Below are 20695 nucleotides of genomic sequence, written 5' to 3'. Positions count from 1 at the left end.
TGTTCCGGTTTCCTCCCACAGTCCAAAGATGTGCAGGTTAGTGTGGAGCATCCTATATGTGGATGACCTTTTGCTATATATTACCAACCCGGTTGCGAGCTTCGATAATGTCATGGGAATATTGTGGAAGTTTGGCTCGTACTTGGGGTATAAACTCAGCATGGGGAAAAGCGAGGTATTCCCGGTCAATGCGTGGATGTGGGGGAAGGGTTTGGAGAAGTTGCTGTTTTGGCTGGTCGGGACGAGTTTCCGATATCTGGGGATATGTGTGATGCATAAGCTGAAATTGGCGAATCTGGTGGAGGGGGTGAAGGAGAATTTTAAGAGGTGGGATGTTTGCCACTGTCATTGGCTGGAAGGGTCCAGACAGTCAAGGTGCTGCCGAAGCTTCTGTTTGTCTTCCAAAATCTCCCGATTTTCATGACCAAATTTCTTTCTGGTCGGATCAATAGGATTACCTCGGAGTTTTTCTGGCAGGGATCAGGAGGGCGTTTTGGAGAGGGGCAGATGAAGTTGCGGTTCGGCTCGATTATTACTGGACGTCAAACGTTGAGAAGGTCAAGAAGTGGGCAGTGGGGGAAGAGGTCGGTGTGGAGTGGATGGAGGAAGCCTCGTGTCGAGGAACGAGTTTAAGGGCGCTGTCATTGGCACTTCTTCTATTCTCGCCAGCCAGCCACTCCAGCCAGCTTAGGGTATAGAATCAATGATGGCAGCATTTTAAGATGGAGTGGATGAGAAGGGTGCAGCTACCATCAAATAGTACTTTTCCAAGCTGAGATAAGAGCAAGACAGCAATAATCTAAGATTAATTAAATTTGGCACAAGATTCAAATGAATCTGGTATTATTTAGCAAGCTCAGATTCGGGTGATTAATAATTATTTGACAAATACTTTGATTTTACAATTATGGATATGAATAGATTTTACCTCAAATGTTCATACTTTGTTGTGAGAAAATTAAACAAATCGGAACTTTCCCAACCCCATTTTAGTTTTTTTTATTCATTCATTAGATGTGGCCATCACTGGGCATTTATTGCCCATCTCTAATTGCCCATTCAGAGTGCATTAGAGAGTCAACCACAATAATGGTTCATGATGGTCCATTCCGGGTTGGGGGAGGAAAGATGATCAGAACTTCAAAAAAGGTGCACACACATAAATATTTGAACACAGACTAATCTAAGCCAAAGAAACAATCTCTTTGTGTCACAATTCTTAGTGTGTTCCATTTTAACTGTAAGATGATACAGTAATAGCATCCATCAAATGTGTCTTGGTGTATCCATCCTCTTCAAAGTCTCTGAGAATTTGCCTTGGGCCTCAACAGAGGTCCCACTTACTTTGGCTACTAAAAAATATAATCACTGTAGTAAATTGTACAAGTCCTTACAAATGCAAAGTTAGATCTTGCTTATCTGAGGAAATGGAGCAGAGCCTTTCTTCAGTTAAATTCTCAAAGGAATATCTTTAGTCAGGTGACTGTTCCAGGCATCTGTGCGAAATGCGAGGGATGATTAACGGACTGAAGTCAACACTCCATGATCCTAAACTCCACAATGCACAATTGCAGCAGAGTTTAGTGATCTATAAATAGTGAGGCCTTGCTAAACAATGCAAATAAAATATGAATGTTAATCATCAGAAATGATCCAACTACAATTGTTGCAGATCTCAAATCTGGTCAATGCTATCATCAGAACCTGAATGTGACTGGACAGAAGAAAGATCTTCTTACGTGCTAGGTCTCAATGGCAAATGACAACAGAAACCTTTTTCCTGTGAGGATAAAGAAAGAAAAATTTCCATTTATATAGCACATTTTGCAAGCTGAGGATATCCCTAAATGTTTTAGAGTCAGTGAAGTAAGTGTCATCACTGTTTTGTAATGTAGGAAACACAGCAGACAATTTGCACACAGTAAGCTTCTACAGACAGCAATTAGATAAATGACAGTCATCTGCTTTAGTTGTTGGTTGGAGATTAAATGTTTAGCACGACAGTGGGAAAAATCTGTTGCTTTGCTTCAAATGCTGCCAAGGCATCCTTCATGATCATTTGAGAGCATCTGGGGCCTTGTTTTAATGTCTCATCCAAAAGACTGCACCTCCAACACTGCCTTAGTACTGCACAGATGTGCTAAAAATTCTGAAATGGGGCTTGAGCTACAATCATTTGGAGATGGGTGTTATAAACTGAACCAAGACTAACACCTAGTTTGTAACCAAAAGAAGAGGGAAAGCATCCCATTTACATGGGACCAAGTTTTCAAAGGAACTGTGGCTTAGGCGTTTCCCTGTGTAGGATGGCATGTTTGTTGATCAGAAAAAACGAATATGCAGCAGAAAGCTGTGCAGCTTGACAACTGTAAGAAGATATATGGCCTTAAATGCAGTTGGCAGAATGTATGTGCATTGGATAATGCTGGCTGCGTTAGTTGGATTTAATGCTTCAGTGTTCAATTTCTACTCTGTTCAAGAAGAATTTGAGCATTCAAGTATTTCATTGCAAGCTACAGAGTGAAGTCAGAAAGATTTGTTTTAAAATATTTTAATTCTATTGAACACAAAAAGCACCATCACATGTAATTGTGTTAAGAACTTATGGAAAAAGATTTTTAAAAAAGGAAACCTACTTGTAATTATCATCTTCAACAAATTTCTGAAGTTCTTCAATATATCTCGCCGAGTTCAAATATTTCTGAACATGAGGAAGCAGAGGAATATCTAAAGAAAATAAATTGCATCAAAGAGGGAATATTCATCTAGTTTAGTATCTATTTGAGGGGATTAAAATTAGGACTATGTTTACTTACCATAATCACAGGACTGCTGAAGATCTGAAATGATTCTCAAAATATTGTTCATTAGATTTGATCTTTGTTCACTCTCAATGATGCTGTGTGTGGATGGGTATGCTGAGTCAATGTACGTCAAGTCAGACAAATAAATGCCTGTAAAACATAAAAGATAAAAGAAAAGCATGATGATCTAAAAATTGTGATATCTTTAAAAGAATGAAATGTTGCAAAAATTAGGGAATTGATTCATATACAAAGTAAAATATTACAGTTCAAAATAGACTGGTGAAAAACTACACATTTTATGCATTGGAAGACTTCTTCAGTAACTATTTTGAAATATCTAAATACCCGATCATCACAGTTCTGTGCATTACACCGTAGGAAGCATGTGAATGCATTTGACTGAGTGCAGAAGAGGTGCACACAAATGGTTCCAGGGATGAGAAACTTCAGTTATGAAGATAGATTGGAGAGGTTGGGACTGTTCTCCTTGGACAGAAGGCGGCTAAGAGAAGATTTGATAGAGATTTGCAAAATCATGAGGGGAATGGACAGGGTAGATAGAGAAAAACTGGCCCCGCTTGTACAGGAATAAAAAAAACGGAGGGACAGATTTAAAGTGGTTTGCAAAAGAAGCAAATATGATGTGCGAAAAAACTTGTTCACACAGCGAGTGGTTCAGGTCTGAAATGCTCCAGCTGGAAGAATGGTGGAGGTAGGTTCAATCAAAGCATTCAAGAGGGCATTAGATGATTATTTGAATACAAACAATGTGCAGGGTTATAGGGAAAAGGCAGGGGAATGGCACTAAGTCATAATGCTCATTTGGAGGGTCGGTGCAGACTCGATGGGCTGAATGGCCTCCCTCTGCGCTGCAACAATTCTGTGATTCTGTGAACTTCCTTGCAGCACTTGGCACCAAAAGATGATTGCATGGTCAAATTTTCTTCACTGACTGACTGAATCATTTTTTAAAGATAGAGGAGATACTTGTGGGGTTGGATTTATTACCCATGATGGTAGATGATGGTGGTAGCCTTCTGGAAACAATCGGCTAAACAATACAGCAAGTTTGCAAGGTAATTTTATAGGAAGTTAACTGTTGACAGTAATATGGCGAGGTGGACGTGCCAAGTTTATTTCTCTGAAAGAACACTAATGAATTAGTTTGGCTGTTAAAACAATCTATTGTTTTACAGATTACACAGCAATTTTATTGCAATTGTTTCATTTATTGAATTTATTTTCACAATCAGCCTTGTGCAACTGAACAGATGACTGGGTTGTCAGTCCTATACTGTCAGTCAAGTCATTATCACACCCATGTTAGTGATCGAAAACCAGGAAATAGTTCTATAGGTTACCAGAACAATAGACTCAAAGGCAATTCACAATGTTCTCAATTCCATTCAAGAAAAATAAAGTGGAGACAGATTCCCCCAAAAAAGGACAACAAAGCGACTCCGAAATTACTTCCATAGAAACACAGAACCAATAAGCAGTTCAAGCCTATTCCATCAGTCAATATGATAATAATTGATCCTCTATCTCAATGCCATACTCCCATGCTCTCCCCATACACCGTGATGTCTTTATTGTCAAGAAATTTCCTTCTTAAACATATTCCGTGAATTGACCTTCACAGCCGACCATGGTAGACAATTCCACAGGTTCACCACCCTCTGAGTAAAGAGGTTTCTTCTCATTTCACTCCTAAATGGCCTATCCTGTATCCTGACACTGTGATCCCTTGCTCTAGACCTCCAGCCAGAGGAAGCAACATCCCTGCATCCAGTCTGTCCAGCTCTGTCAGTTTTATTCATTTGAGATCTCCTCGCATCCTTCTAAATTCCAGTGAATACAGGCCCAGTTTACCCAATCTCTCCTCATATGAAAGTCCTGCCATCCCAGGCATCAGTATGGTGAACCTCTGCTGCACTCCCGCTATGGCAAATACATCCTTTCTTATAGAACGAGACCAAAACTGCATACAATACTCCAGATGTGGTCTCACCAATGCCCTGTATGGCTGCAGTAAGACATCCTTGCTCCTGTACTCAACCCCTCTTGCAATGAAGGCCAACATACCATTTGCCTTGCTGACTGATTGTTGCACCTGCATGCTTGCTTTATTTTAAAAAAAATATTTTTATTCTCCTCCTTTTTCACATTTTCTCCCAAATTTACGCTAACAATAAACAATAATCAGCAACAAATATGTCAATCCCCATAACAATAACAACGATCCCATCCTCCCACCACCCCCAAACATTAGCCCGCATGTTTACACAAACAAATGACAAAAAGGAATTAGGGATTACCCATAGTCACCCTTAATACACACAGCCCCTCTCCCCCCAACCCTCCCACCCATCCCCCCCAACTAATGTTCGATGTTATCCAGTTCTTGAAAGTGCATAATGATAATGCCCATGACTTGGAGAACCCCTCCGTCCTTCCCCTCAGTTCAAACTTAACCTTCTTAAGAGTCCAGAATTCCAACAGGTCCCCCCGCCACGCCAGGGCACAGGGTGGAGAGGCTGCTCTCCATCCCAACAGGATCTGCCTTCGGGCGATAAAAGAGGCGAAGGCTACGATATCTGCCTCAGCACCCGTTTCCAACCCTGGCTGGTCCGATACCCCGAATATGGCCTCCCGGGGACCCGGGTCCAGTTTCACATGCACCACCTTGGAAATTACCCTAAAATCTCCTTCCAGTAATCCTCTAGCTTTGGACAGGACCAAAACACATGAATGTGATTAGCGGGGGCCCCCTGCAACATTCACACACATCTTCTACTCCTTCAAAGAATCGGCTCATCCTCGCCCTCGTGAGGTGTGCTCTGTATACCACCTTCAGTTGTATCAGCCCAACCTCGCACATGAGGTGGAGGCATTTTACTCTCCGGAGCACCTCACACCAGACCCCCTCCTCTATGACCTCCCCCAACTCTTCCTTCCACTTTGCTTTGATCCCTTGCAGTGGTGCCTTTTCCTCTTCCAAAATAGCTCCGTACACCGCTGACACTACCCTCTTCTCCAGTCCCCTTGTCGTCAGCACCTCCTCCAGCAATGTGGAGGACGGTTCCTCCGGGAAGCTCTGTATCTCCTTTCTGGCAAAATCTCGAACCTGCATGGATCTAAACATTTCTCCCTGCTCCAGCCCATACTTCGCTTCCAGCTCCTTCAATCCTGCAAAAACGACCCTTAAGAAACAAATCTTTTAGCGTCTTAATCCCCTTCTCTTCCCATGTCTGGAAATTTCTATCCCACCTCCCTGGCTCAAATCTGTGGTTCCTCCGAATCGGAATTTCCCTTGACCCTGCCCCCAACCCGAAGTGTTGGTGAAACTGCCTCCAGATTTTCAATGAAGCTATTATTACCGGACTCCCTGAGTATTTCCCCGGAGCTATCGGGAGCGGCGCTGTTGCTAGTGCTTTCAATCCCGACTCCCTGAACAAACTCTCCTCCATTCTGACCCACTGGGAATCAACCCCTCTGACCCAGCTCCGCACCTTCTCCACATTCGCCGCCCAGTAGTAGTACATCAGGTTCGGAAGACCCAAACCCCCTGCCTGTCTTCCCCTCTGTAGCAGCACCTTTCTAACTCTGGCCACCTTCCCTCAATCTCCCTGAAAAAAGCCTTTGGCAGGAAAATCGGTAGGCATTGAAAAATAAACAGAAATCGCGGCAACACATTCATTTTAACCGCCTGTACCCGACCCGCCAGTGACAGAGGGAGACCATCCCACCTTGCCAGATTGGCTTTCACACTCCCCACCAAACGAGAGATGTTGTACCTGCGAAGCCTCCCCACTCCCGGGCAACCTGCACCCCTAGATACCTTAAGTGAGTCCCTGCCCTACCGAATGGCAGCTCCCCCACCCCTGCCCCCACCCCCGGCTGAGACACCACAAAATACTCACTCTTGTCTAGGTTCAGCTTGTACCCCGAGAAAGATCCAAACACCCGCAGTAGCTCCAATATTCCCCCTATCGACACACTTGGTTCCGACACATATAACAGCAAGTCGTCGGCATACAAGGACACCCTATGTTCTATCCCCCCGCACTATTCCTTTCCATGCTCACAAACTTCTTAATGCGATGGCCAACGGCTCAATCGCAAGTGCAAACAGCAGGGGGACATAGCTGCTAGCTTGCTTTCAGTAACTGGTGTACAAGGACACCCAGGTCCCGAGACTTCCGGTGGTGGACATGGAGTGAGGGTTGCATATTTGGTGGCCTCCACTTAAGGCGCTACTTGCTGGTCTTTTCCCCCATCCGAAGGGCGAAGGTTTTGATGGCAAGAGGTGCAAGAGTATCTGTAGAAGGTGTTACTCCTCTGGTGTGGCTGGTGGATGGATCCACGAACTAGGAGTGGGGCGAGAAGAAAAGAGCTGCTGGAACAGGAGAGTCTTCGGGGTGCGCCATAGGATAAGATGGCAGAGGGCAAGGCGGCTGTTCTGCCAGCCCAGTGGTCAACAGAGCAGCTGATGGAGTTTTTGAATGCAAAGTTCAGCCAGCAGCGGAAGGAGGCCCTGAAAGACCTGACCAAAGTGATGGAGCCGATCAAAGCAGCGATCGAGAGAGTAGAGCAGAGGCTGGAGTCCCAGGGCCACACGATCCAGAAAGTGGAAGAGGCGGTGGGGAGCATGAGGAGCAGTTGGCATTGTTGGTGGCCGAGGTGGGAGTGATGCGGGAGAAGAAGATATTGAAGGAAAAGGTGGAGGATCTGGAGAATCACTCCAGAAGACAAAATCTGAGGATCATGGAAATGCCTGAAGGCATCGAAGGTGCGGTGGCCAGCATGTATGTGGTCAAAATGTTGGAGCAGGACTTCTGGTGGCGGCCAAGGAGTGAGTAGTCGCACATTTGGTGGCTCCCGCTCGTGGCTTTGTTTTCAGACCTTTTCCCCGGTTAACAGGTGGATGTGAGGTGGAAAAAAGGTGCAGGAGAGTGAGTGGAAGAGACTGATCCTCTGGTGTATGGAGCGGAGGGCCAGAAGCGGTCGAAAAAGAGGTAATCAGTTGTTACAGCTGGTGTGGCGCCTGTGACGCACATGGAGATGGCGGAGGGGCAGGGAACGGCCAAGCCAGTTCAATTGAACTGGCTTCCTTAACAGGAAGTTCACCCAGCAATGCAAGGAGAGTCTGGAGGACCTGGTGTTGCTAACTTTTGGTTGGTTCAATTGGCTCTGTTTTATAACCTTTGCTCTAGAGTCGCCAGGTATCTTTATGATACCGCCACGAGGTTCAAGTTCAAGTAATGATCAATAACTCAACACACCAATTAGTAAGATTCAAATCAAAACACATTTATTATACACAGTAAATCCCTACTCATGCATAAACTCTACTTTCTAGGCTATTCCTATCACTAAAAGGCCTATAGTTAGCTTCGGACTGGCCCACCAGGTCAGGGGAACAAATGGCCTTTCATTCAGATCCTGAGTCTGCAGGATTCAAAAGCTGGTATGGACTGGTAGCTAGGAGCGTCTGTCTCATAGCGAGCATTGACTGGAGATTTACTTGGTTGATGTGGCAGCTTGGACAGGTCACTCTCATGGGTTGATTCAAGTTGCTGAGTGACCCTACCAAAAAAGGACGATTTGAACTTGGAGGCTTTACTTTATAGTCCCCAGGGGCTTCCCGCCCTTCAGGGCAGACCCCGTTCCTGGTTCCAAGTGATTGGACTACTTTCCAATCACTTGGATCGATTTCTACAATGCTGGAGCGGTTCCCTGATCGCTAGGCGGTCCCTAAATGTTCGTTGGCCTTCCTTTGTCTTGGCTCCTGCTGGCGCCGAGGCGTCTGGCTTGGCTTTATTTACCTTAACTGTTGCCATTGTGCCTGGGAATCGCACATTACTATGTAGATGGCTGCTGCATTACTATGCAGATGGCTGCTGGTTTCAGTGCTGCCTGGTTCCTTACAGGTTTCAATACACATGATTTCTGTATTTGCTAGTCTTTGCCTGTGTTGGCTGAATTTCCCTTCAGCCTTTGCGGTTCTCCATTTTAAGTCGGGAAGTGGCCAACTCAGGTGGCTACACTGGCCCGGGCGGTGGATTCGATCAAGGCGGTGGTCGACCGCATGGAAACGAAGCTGGCGGCCCAGGGTCAAGCGATCCAGAAGATGGAGGAGGTGGTGGGGGAGCACGAGGAGCAGTTAGTTTGCCTCGATGGCAGCGGAGATGGGGCTGATGCGGGATCAGCAGAGGCGGCTCCAGGAGAAGGTTGAAGACCTGGAGAACTGGTCAGGCAGGCAGAACATAAGGATTGTGGGCCTGCCGGAAGGGAGTGAAGGAGCAGATGCTGGCGTATATGTGGGGAGGATACTGTAGAAGCTGCTCAGAGAGGGTGCATTTGCACAACCTTTGGAGGTGGATCGAGCGCACAGGGCACTAATGAGGAAGCCGCAAGGGAAAGAGCCGCGGAGGGCGATGGTGGTGCGGTTGTACCGTTTCCTGGACAAGGAGCAAATTATGAGGTGGGCCAGGCAGACGAGGCGCTGCACCTGGGAGGGCAGTGAAATCCGAGTGCACCAGGACCTGGGTGCAGAGCTGGCCAAGAGGAGAGCGAGTTGCAATAAGGTCAAGGCGGCCATCTACAAAAGGGGGTGAAGTTTGTGCTACTGTACCCGGCATGTCTGTGGATGACCTACGAAGGCCGGGAATTGTACTTTGGATCAGCAGAGGAGGTGGTAGAATTTGTCAGAGACAATGGACTGGCAGGAGGAGGTGGACTTTGAACTTTGGCGGAGATGCTGTGATGCTGCTGCTGTTAAATTGTGGGTTTGGGGCCACTTCTTTCCTTTTCGGCTTCAGGGTTGCTCTTTGTTCGAGGATGGGAGGGTTGGTCTCTTTGTTTGGGCTTGGGGAGGGACTGTTTTGGTTTGTTTGCACTAATGTTCGAGCGGGGGGGGGGGGGGGGATCTGTAGGATGCTAGGTGCCATGGGCGGGGGGCTGCCAGGCTAACTGGGCGGGCTAGTGTACAGAAGCGCAGTGGGGGGTGAGTGGAAGGTTAGTGGGGAGATGGGGGGGGGGGGGTAGAGGTTGTTGCTGGGGGATTAGGAGTGGGGGGGGGGGGGGGGAAGTACTGCTGACAAGGGTAGAGCTTTTAAAGTGGAAGGGGAGGAGGATTGATGACGGTGAGCACCGGTGGCGTTGATGAACATCTATGCCCCAAACTGGGACGATGTGGAATTTATGAGGCGGGGACCTGGAGCTGGATTTTCCATCATTGAGACTATGTCTCCACGCCGGCGTCAAAACAGTGGAGTTTTACTCCTGAAAATCCTGTTAAAAAAGTGAAACAAATTCATAGCCCTGCAGAGGGCTAGCAGGGACCCCGAGTAAATCTCGCAGCTTTTGCTGCAGATTAGGGCCCCCTGCACTTCCGGGTCAGAGGCCGCGCATGCGCAAGCCGGCGGTCTCCAGCGGCTGCGCGTGCTCCATGGCAGATTCAGACCGCAGAGGTAGACCCACAACGGAGACCCCAGCTTCTGGACTCTCACCGGCTGATTATGCGGGGGGACTTTAATACAGTCCTGGATCCAAGACTGGACCGCTCAAGGTTGCGAAGGGTATCGGTTATAGCTAAGGAGTTTCGGGGGTTCATGGAGCACATGGGGGGGAGGGGGGCGCGGGGGGGGGGGGGGGGGGTGGATCCGCGGAGATTTGGGAGGCCAAGGGCGAAAGAATATTTGTTTTGCTCCCATGTGCACAAGGTGTACTCCCCTGCATAGATTTCTTCATGTTGGATAAGACGTTGTTGGCAGGGGTGGTGGATGTCGAGTATTCGGCAATAGTGGTGTCAGACCATGCCTGCACTGGGCGGACTTATGAGTGAACAAAGCGGGGGCTCAGAGTCCGCAATGGAGGCTGGATGTGGGACTGTTAGCGGAGGAAGAGGTGTGTGAGGGGGTGAGGAAGACCTTCCGGGGGTATGTAGAGATTAATGATACGGGGGAGGTGTCGGCAGGTACGGTTTGGGAGGCAGTGGTCAGGGGGGAGCTTATTTTGATTTGGGTGCATCGGGAGAAGGCAGAGCGGGTAGAGAAGTGGAAGGCAAGTGGAAGAAATCCTGCAGGTGGACGGGAGATATGCAGAGACCCCGGAGGAAGGGCCGCTAAAGGAATGCCAGAGGCTACAAATGGAATTCGGGCTGTTATCCACGGGTAAGGCGGTAGGGCAGTTAAGAGCAAGAGGGGCGGTATATGAGTTTGGAGAGAAAGTGAGCAGGATTTTAGCGCACCAGCTGAGGAAACAAGAGGTGGCAAAAGAGATTGGGAAAGTGAAGGACACAAGTCTTGGACCCAGCGGAGGCGAATGGTGTGTTTGGGAAGTTTTATCGCAAATTGTATGAGTTGGAACTCCCAGCCGGGGAAGAGGGGGTGATGCGGTTTCTGGGAGGGTTGGAGTTCCCAAAGGTTGATGAGAAGCTGGTGCAGGGCCTGGAGGCCCTAAGTGGGCTTGTAGAAGTAAATAGTAGAGGGGCTGGAGGCGATGCAATCGGGCAAGGCACCGGGACCGGACGGGCACCCGGTGGAATTCTAAAAGAAGTTCTTGGGGGTTTTGGGACCACTGTTGGTAAGGGCCTTCAATGAAGCAAAGGAGTTGGCAGTGCTCCCCCCGATGTTGTCACAGGCGTCAATCTCCCTTAAAGCGAAATAAGGACCTGGAAAACTGAGACACAGAGACCGATCTCCCATTAAATGTGGATGCCAAACTGCTGGCGAAAATACTGGCCACAAGGATCGAAGACTGTGTCCCAGAGGTAATAGGGGAAGATCAGATGGAGTTCATTGAGGGGCAGCATTTGGCGACCAACATTAGGAGGTTGCTTAATGTAATTATGATGCCTCCAGAGGGGCGCGAGGTTGAGGTGGCGGTGGCCATGGACGCAGATCGGGTGGAGTGGGAACACTTATGGGAGGTCCTGGGGCGGTTTGGATTTGGACAGGTCTTTGTGGACTGGGTCCGGTTGCAATACCCGGCACCGGTGGCGAGTGTGCGGACAAATCGGGCGAGATCAAACTACTTCAGGTTCCACTGGGAGACGAGGCAGGAATGTTCACTTTCCCTAATGCTGTTTGAATTGGCTATAGAGCCGTTGGTAATGACATTAAGAACGTCGAGGGTCTGTCAAGGGGTGGGGGGAGGGAGTGTGGAGCACAGGGTCTTGCTTTACGCGGACAATTTACTTTTGTACATATCGGACAATCTGGGGTGGATTGGAGGGATTATGGGGATATTAGAGGAATCGGGCCGGTTCTCAGGATACAAATTGAACATGGGTAAGAGTGAGGTCTTTCCAATCCAGCCAACGGGGCAGGGGAAGAGATTGGGTGAGATGCCATTCAAGGTGGCGGGAGGGAGCTTTTGGTATTTGGGTATCCAGGTGGCACGGATTGGGAGCAGCTGCATAAACTCAATTTGGGTCGGTTGATAGATCAGATGAGGGGGGACTTTTGGAGGAGGGATGCGCTCCCGTTGTCATTGGCGGGGCAGGTTAAGATGGTTAAAATGACAGTCCTCCCAAGGTTTTTGTTTGTTTTTCAGAGCCTCCCAATTTTTAACCCCAAGGCGTTCTTCAAAAAAGGGATTTGTCTGAGCGGATAAAACCCCGCGGATGAAGAAGGTGCTGCTGGAGCGGGGGAGTTGGGGGGGGGGGGGTTGGCTCTTCCGAACTTCATTAATTATTACTGGGAGGCATATATTGTGATGGTCAGGGAGCGGGTAGTGGGGGTGGGGTCGGTTTGGGAACGGGTGGAAGCGGCCTCATGTAAGAATACGAGTTTGGGGGCATTGCACCTCTGCCATTCTCGCCGGCTCGGTACTCCACAAGCCGGGTAATAGTGGCAGCCCTGAGGGTGTGGGGACAGTGGAGGCAACACATGGGGTTAGAGGGGGCGTCGGTGTGGGCACCGACATGTGATAACCACTGGTTCGTTCCGGGGTGGCTGGATGGGGTGTTTCGGACGTGGCAGCGGGCAGGGATCGAGAGATTTGGAGATCTCTTTATTGATGAGGGTTTCCCAAGCTTGGAGGAGCTGGAGGAGGAGTTTGAGTTGATAGGTGGGAATGGGTCCCGGTATAAGTGAGGGATATTGGGCGGAGGCAGTTTCGACCTTCCTGCCCCTGCCGCACCGGGGACTGCAGGATAAGGTGGTGACGAGAACAGGAGTAGGAGAGGGGAAGGTCTCAGAGATCTATAAGGAGTTGGAGTGGGAGGGAGCCCTAATAGGGCAGGTGAAGAGAAAGTGGGAAGAGCTGGGGGAGAGGGGGCGGAGTTGAAGACCGGATTATGGGAGGAAGCCCTGAGGAGAGTTAACGCTTCCATGTCGTGCATCAGGCTCAGCCTGATACAATTCAAGTGGGCACGATGCCGTGGGGGGGGGGGGGGGGGGGGGGGGTTGCTGATGTCATGTCAGAGGTCTTAGAAATGAGTCCAGAGGTGGCTATCTTTGGTCTGTAGAGCGACCCGGGAGCCCAGGGAGTGAGAGATGGTCCGGAGATGGATTCTACAAGGAAGTCGGGGGTGTGGGTTAGCGACTTGGCCGGGTTTCTCAGGCTTGGGCAAATTAAATTTGCCTTGAGGGGGTCACTTGGAAGAGGCAGCCGTTCATCGATTTATTTGAGAAAAATTAAGCTGTCAGCAGAGGGGAGGGGAGGGGATGGAAGGGGTGGCGTGGGAGAGGTAAGTGAGTGCAGGAGAACCTAGGGAGGTGGGGCTGGGGAAGGTGGCACTGTGTATGTAAGCTATGTTGGCTGGCATGTGGGCACGGGGGGGGGTTTGTTGTTATATTGCTGTGTTTTTGCTCTTGTTGAAATTCGATGTTTAAAATAGTTAAAATTTTAAATGCCTCAATAAAATATTTTCTAAAAAAAATGTTGGAGCAGTTGATGGGGGAGGGGACCTTTGATTGGCCCCTGGAGGTCGACCGAATGCACAGGATGCTGATGAAGAGGCTGCAAGCGGGCGAACTGCACTACTTTCTGGATAAGGAGAAGGTCCTTTGGTGAGCGAGGCAGACGGGGAAGTGCACCTGGGAAGGGAACGAGCTGCGGGTGTATCAGCACTTGGATGCAGAATTGGCGAAGAGGAGAGCTGGGTATAACCGTCAAGGCTGCCGTCTTTAAGAAGGGGGTGAAGTTTAGGGTGCTGTACCTGGCCCGCCTCCGAGTGACTTTCCAGAAGCATGAGTATTATTTTGGCAGCCCAGAAGAGGCGATGGAGTTCATGAGGGACAATGGACTGGCAGGAGAGTGAGGACATTAAACTTTGGAGGAGTTTGTGCAAGTGTTTCTTTGTTCTCTGAAAACTTTTCTCATTGAAGTGTTTCTTTTGTTTTGATAGCGAGGCTTTTGGAGGGCAGGCCTTTCATGGGGGAACATCAAGGGTGAGTGCATCTTTTGCTGCTTTCTGGGGGAGTGCGGACAGTGAGTGAGGGGAATCAGGGGGGGCTGGGAGGTTGGAGCCCTTGGGCAGGGGCCACCATGCTAGCTGGGTGGGCTAGTTAATGGAGGGTTGTCAGGAGGTAGGCGCAAGGGAGGGGATTGAGGAAGGGGTTGATGATTTGTTTAGGGGGACAGTTGCTGACAAGGGTGTGGTTGATGTGGCACTGTTGGAAAAGGATTGATGATGGTGGACATCCGAGGGTAGGTCTGGAGAGTCGCGTGACACGGTCTGGGGGCTGGCCCAAAAAGGGATATGGTTGATCGGCAGAGGGGGGGAAGTGGGGAGCACCCCGCAGTGGAGGCTGGATGTGGGTTTTTTGGCAGAAAGGAGGTATCCGAGCGGGTAAAGTCATCCATCCGGCAGTATATGGGGCTAAATGATACAGGTGAGGTCACGGCTGCCAAACTGTGGGAGGCGCTCAAGGCGGTGGTCAGGAGGGAGTTTATCTCAATTGGGCGCATAGGGAGAAGGCAGAACGGGCGGAGAGGCAGAGGCTCCACATGGATGTTCGGGTTAGTGTCCTCGGGGAAGGTGGTGGCGCAGCTACGGACGGCCAGAGGGACAGTACATGAATAGGGTGTGAAGGCGAGCAGGGTGCTGGCCCACCAGTTGAGGAAGCAAGAGGGGACCAGGGGGATTGGCAGAGTAAAGTGCCAGATGGGAAGGGTGGTGTTGGACCCTGAGGGGATGAACAGTGTGTTTGAGACATTTTGTGGGAGATTATATGAGTCAGAGCCCAGAGTTCCCCAAGGATGGACGAGGAGTTGGTGCGGGGGTTGGGGGCTCCAATCGGCTTGAGGGAGGTGATGGACAGCATGAGGCCCATGCAGGCAGGAAGGGCCCAGGTTCGGATGGGTTTCCGGCGGAGTTTTAGAAAAAACTTGGGGGGGGGGGGGACCTGGGGCCACTGTTGGTTTGGGCATACAACGAGGCTAGGCCCTCTACACTATTGCAAGCTTCCATCTCCCTGATATTGAAAAAGGACAAGGATCCAAAGCAGTGTGAGCTGTACCAGAGGGCAGCACGGTATTTCAGTAAGCTCAGAGAAGGTGGAATAAGAGGGGGAGGGGTGGCATTGTTAGTCAAGGACAGTATTACGGTGGCAGAAAGGACGTTCGATGAGGACTCGTCTACTGAGGTGGTATGGGCTGAGGTCAGAAACAGGAAAGGAGAGGTCATCCTGCTGGGAATTTTCTATAGACCTCCGAAAAGTTCCAGAGATGTAGAGGAAAGGATTGCAAAGATGATTCTGGATAGGAGCGAAAGTAACAGGGTAGTTGTTATGGGGGACTTTAACTTTCCAAATATTGACTGGAAATGCTATAGTTCGAGCACATTAGATGGGTCCCTTTTTGTCCAATGTGTGCAGGAGGGTTTCCTGACACAGTATGTAGATAGGTCAACGAGAGGCGAGGCCATATTGGATTTGGTACTGGGAAATGAACCTGGACAGGTGTTAGATTTGGAGGTAGGTGAGCACTTTGGTGATAGTGACCACTAATTCGATTACGTTTACTTTAGCGCTGGAAAAGGATAGGTATATACCGCAGGGCAAGAGTTATATCTGGGGGAAAGGCAATTATGATGCGAAAAGGCAAGATTTAGGATGCATAGGATGGGGAGGGAAACTGCAGGGGATGGGCACAATTGAAATGTGGAGCTGGTTCAAGGAACAGCTACTGCGTGTCCTTGATAAGTATGTCCCTGTCAGGCAGGGTGGAAGTGGTCGAGCGAGGGAACCATGGTTTACTAAAATAGTTGAATCACTTGTTAAGAGGAAAAAGATGAGACGTGAAGGTTCGATTAAGGCGCTCGAGAGTTACAAGTTAGCTAGGAAGGACCTAAAGAGAGAGTTAAGAAGAGCCAGGAGGGGACATGGCAGGTAGGTATTTGGCAGGTAGGATCAAGGATAACCCTAAAGCTTTCTATAGATATGTCAGGAATAAAAGAATGACAAGGGTAAGAGTGGGGCCAGTCAAGGGAAGTTGTGTGTGGAGTCCGAGGAGATAGGAGAGGTGTTAAATGAATATTTTTTGTCAGTATTCACACAGGAAAAAGACAATGTTATTGAGGAGAACACGGAGATACATGCTACTAGACTAGAAGGGCTTGAGGTTCATAAGGAGGAGGTGTTAGCAATTCTGGAAAGTGTGAAAATAGATACGTCCCCTGAGCCGGATGGGATTTATCCTAGGATTCTATGGGAAGCTAGGGAGGAGATTGCTGAGCCTTTGGCTTTGATCTTTATGTCATCATTGTCTACAGAAATAGTGCCAGAAGACTGGAGGAGAGCAAATGTTGTCCCCTTGTTCAAGAAGGGGAGTAAAGACATCCCCGGTAACTATAGACCAGTGAGCCTTACTTCTGTTGTGGGCAAAGTCTTGGAAAGGTTGATAAGAGATAGGATGTACAATCACCTGGAAAGGAATAATTTAATTAGAGATAGTCAACAAGGTTTTGTGAAGGGTAGGTCATGCCTCACAAACCTTATTGAGTTCTTTGAGAAGGTGACTAAACAGGTGGACGAGGGTAAAGCAGTTGATGTGGTGTATATGGATTTCAGTAAAGCGTTTGATAAGGTTCCCCACGGTAGGCTATTGCAGAAAATACAGAGTAGTAAGGGCGTGGAATGCCCTGCCTGTAACAATAGTGGACTTGCCAACATTAAGGGCATTTAAATGGTCATTGGATAAACATATGGATGATAAGGGAATAGTGTAGATGGGCTTTAGAGTGGTTCCAAAGGTCGGCGCAACATCGAGGGCCGAAGGGCCTGTACTGCGCTGTAATGCTCTATGTTCTACATTTTCCATCCTCCAATCTTTCAGACTGTTCCAGAATCTACAAGATTTTGGAAAATGACAACAAACGCAATCACTATTTCCATGGCCACCTCCTTTATTACTCGGGATGTGGATTATCAGGTCCTGGGGATTTATGGTTTTCAGTCTCAATAATTTCTCCAGCACTATTTTTTTTAGCAATATTAATTTCCTTCAATTCTTCCTTTTCACTGAACTCCTGGTTCCCTCGCATTTCTGGGAAGTTATTTATATTTTCCTCCATGAAGACTTAACGAAAGTTATTGTTTAATTGCTCTGACATTTCCTTGTTCTCTATTATAGATTCTCCCATCTTGGATTGTAAGGGACCTGCATTTATCATCACTAATCTTTTTCTTATTATTTACTTATAGAAGCTTCTAGTGTCTACTTGCAAGTTCACTCTCATGCTTCCCACCCCCGCCCCTCTTGATCAATCCCTTGGTCCTCCTTTGCTGAATTCTGAACTGCTCCCAATCCTCACACTTGCTACTTTTTCTACCAACTTTATATGACTCATCTTTGGATCAAATACTATCCTTAATTTCTTTTGTTAACCATAGTTTGGGTTATTTTTCTTATTGTGTTCTTGCACCAGAAAGGAATGTATAACTGTTACAATGATACTTAAGTTCCTTAAATATTAGAAATTGTCTATCAACCGTTATGCCTTTTCATGAAGTTCCCCAATCTATTTTAGCAAACTCGCCTCTCATATCTTTGTAGTTTTCTTGTTTAGATTTATGATCCTAGTTTCAGATTGGACTTCTTCACTTTTCATCTGAATGAACTATTCTTATCATGTTATCGTCACTGTTCTCTAAAGGACCCGACAAAACAAGACTGTTTATTAACCCATTCTCATTGCATATTACCAAATCTAGAATAGCATGTTCCCTTGTTTGATCCTCGATATACTGGTTTAAAAAAAATCTTGTACATACTACAGGAATTTATCCGTCACTTTAATATGCTAATTTGGTTTGTCGTTCTATATGATTACTGCAGCACCCTTACATGTGTCTCTATTTTTCTGTTTCGTGCCATCATAAAATCATAGAATTTACAGTGCAGAAGGAGGTCATTCGGCCCATCGAGTCTACACCGACCCTTGAAAGAGTACCCTACTTAAGTCCACACCTCCACCCTAACCCCATAACCCAGTAACCCCACCTAATCTTTGGACACTAAGGGGCAATTTAGCGTGGCCAATCCACCAAACCTGCACATCTTGGGACTGTGGGAGGAAACCGGAGAAAGCGCAAACTCCACACAGACAGTGATCTGAGGCTGGAATTGAACCCGGGTCTCTGGAGCTGTGAGGTAGCAGTGCTAACCACGTGACACGGTGCCGCCCCACACTCGCTAAAACCACCAACTTAGTATTCAACTTCCCTGTTACTGTGACATATCTACCGCTCTGGTCTGCTACTACCTTCCCCATCTGAAACCAAACTCTTTTCTTAATTAGTATCGCCAGCCCCCCGGCCCTGCTGTCAAAGCCAGAGTAGAACACCTGACTTACCCAACCCTTACGAAGCCTATCTGGTCCCTCACCTGCTAGTGGTTCTCCTGCAAAAATGTCACATCGGCCCTCAAACTTTTCAAATGAGAGAAAACTCTTGCACGCTTCACTGGGACCCCCAAACACAGCACATTCCATGTAACCAGTCGAATTGGGGGTCTCTCAACCCCCTTCCCCTAAGTCAGCCATTTCCACGGCGAGGGATTCTCCCCTCCATCCCCCATATTCCTGAAACCAGAGCCCACCCAAGATGGCAGCCAGCGCCACACACCAGATGGGACAAAGAGGAACCCCCATGATGCACGATCAATTACACTCAAAGACGAGGTTGTAATATAACTGAAGGCTTTAATCGACTAGAACTGTTGCCCAGCAGCTTCGGTACAGAAAGTGAGGGCTGCTGGGACGGCACCGGTTCTTATACCCCGCCTGTCTAGGCGGAGCTACATACCAACAGCCAATGGCAAACTCCTAGGTTTAACCAATGGTCTTCGGCCTCTTGGGTACTGTAATACCTGATAATACCACATTCACCCCCTGTTAAAAAAATAATCTCGCGGGGGTGGTGGCCAGTGGTTACAACTGCACTTAACATGGTATGATCAGATACGGAGGTACCGTGATACCTCCTTACAGAGTTGTCGAGAATATTTATAGCGTGGAAGATAAATACAGTCAGTGTTCGTTTACAGTTGCAGTTACAGTGAAACAATCAGTCAGTCGGGTGGCCTGGTCGTCCTCCTGGATCGCCTGGGCTTGGGTGGTGATTCTGGTGGGGGTCCGGGCGTCTGCGACTCCGGGAGCGTGGCGTCGGCCTCCATGGCAGCTTTGTCACCCCTAGACGGTGCTGTTGGGGCAAACGGTTGGCCCGAGGGGAGGGCGCCTGTAGGGGGCACCGGTGGGTGGGAGGGCCTAGGCAGGAGTGGCGGGAGGACTGACCCTCCAGTGAGGTGCTGTGGGGGGTGGGGGTAATGGTTCGGGTGCGCGTGGGGTTCCGGCGGGCGCCAGGACACGAATGAGACCGTATCTTGCCGGCCGGCCGGGAACGCCACGTCGGCGTACTGGGGGTTAGCGTGCAGCAGGTGGACCCTCTCGACCAACGGGTCCGACTTGTGCGCCCGCACGTGCTTCCGAAGCAGGATGGGTCCGGGTGTTGCTAGCCAGGTTGGGAGCAAGGTCCCGGAGGACTTCCTGGGGAAGACAAGGAGACGTTCATGAGGTGTCTGATTGGTAGTTGTACAGAGCAGAGACCGAATGGCGTGGAGGGCCTCCGGGAGGACTTCCTGCCAGCGGGAGACTGGGAGATTCCTGGACCGTAGGGCCAGCAGGACGGTCTTCCAGACCGTTCCGTTCTCCCTCTCTACCTGCCCGTTTCCCCAGGGGTTGTAACTGGTCGTCCTGCTTGAGGCAATGCCCCTGATGAGCAGGAATTGACGCAGTTCATCACTCATAAAGGAGGACCCCCTATCACTGTGTATGTACGCGGGGAACCCGAACAGTGTAAAGATACCCTGGAGGACCTTGATGACGGTGTTGGCGGTCATGTCTGGGCAGGGGATGGCGAATGGGAACCGGGAATATTCGTCAATCACGTTCAGGAAATATGTGTTGCGGTCGGTGGAGGGGAGGGGGCCTTTGAAGTCCATGCTGAGGCGTTCAAAGGGACAGGAAGCCTTTATCAGGTGCGCCCTCTCTGGCCGGTAGAAGTGCGGTTTGCACTCCGTGCAGATTTGGCAGCCCCTGGTGACTGTTCCTGACCTCCTCGATGGAGTAGGGCAGGTTGCAGGTCCTAAGAAGTGGAAAAAACGAGTGACCCCCGGGTGGCAGAGGTCCTCGTGGAGGGCTCGGAGGCGGTCCACTTGTGTGGTGGCACATGTGCCGCGGGACAGGGCATCGGAAGGCTTGTTTAGCTTCCCAGGACGGTACAAGATCTCATAGTTGTAGGTGGAGAGTTCTATCCTCCACCGTAAGATCTTGTCGTTCTTTATCTTGCCCCGCTGTGCATTATCCAACATGAACGCCACCGACCGTTGGTCAGTGAGGAGAGTGAATCTCCTGCCGGCCAGGTAATGCCTCCAAT

At 48.9% G+C, this 20695-nt stretch overlaps 1 protein-coding gene across 3 annotated transcripts in view; it reads right to left on the bottom strand.

Moving 5' to 3' along the window:
* ralgps2 (Ral GEF with PH domain and SH3 binding motif 2) overlaps positions 1–20695 on the bottom strand; it is a 677925-nt gene that overhangs the window by 167211 nt on the left and 490019 nt on the right. For all 3 annotated transcript variants that reach the window (XM_072511682.1, XM_072511681.1, XM_072511683.1), the window contains exons 10-11: positions 2817–2954; positions 2637–2727 (exon numbers count right to left, since the gene is read on the bottom strand). In XM_072511682.1, coding sequence (XP_072367783.1) covers positions 2637–2727; positions 2817–2954 — 229 coding nt within the window. The remainder of the gene's footprint in view (positions 1–2636; positions 2728–2816; positions 2955–20695) is intronic.

This window comes from Scyliorhinus torazame, chromosome 7, assembly GCF_047496885.1.
Source record: "Scyliorhinus torazame isolate Kashiwa2021f chromosome 7, sScyTor2.1, whole genome shotgun sequence".
Classification (NCBI taxonomy): domain Eukaryota; kingdom Metazoa; phylum Chordata; class Chondrichthyes; order Carcharhiniformes; family Scyliorhinidae; genus Scyliorhinus; species Scyliorhinus torazame.
Note: the sequence above shows the minus strand (reverse complement) of the source record. Positions and strands in the feature narration are given on the sequence as shown.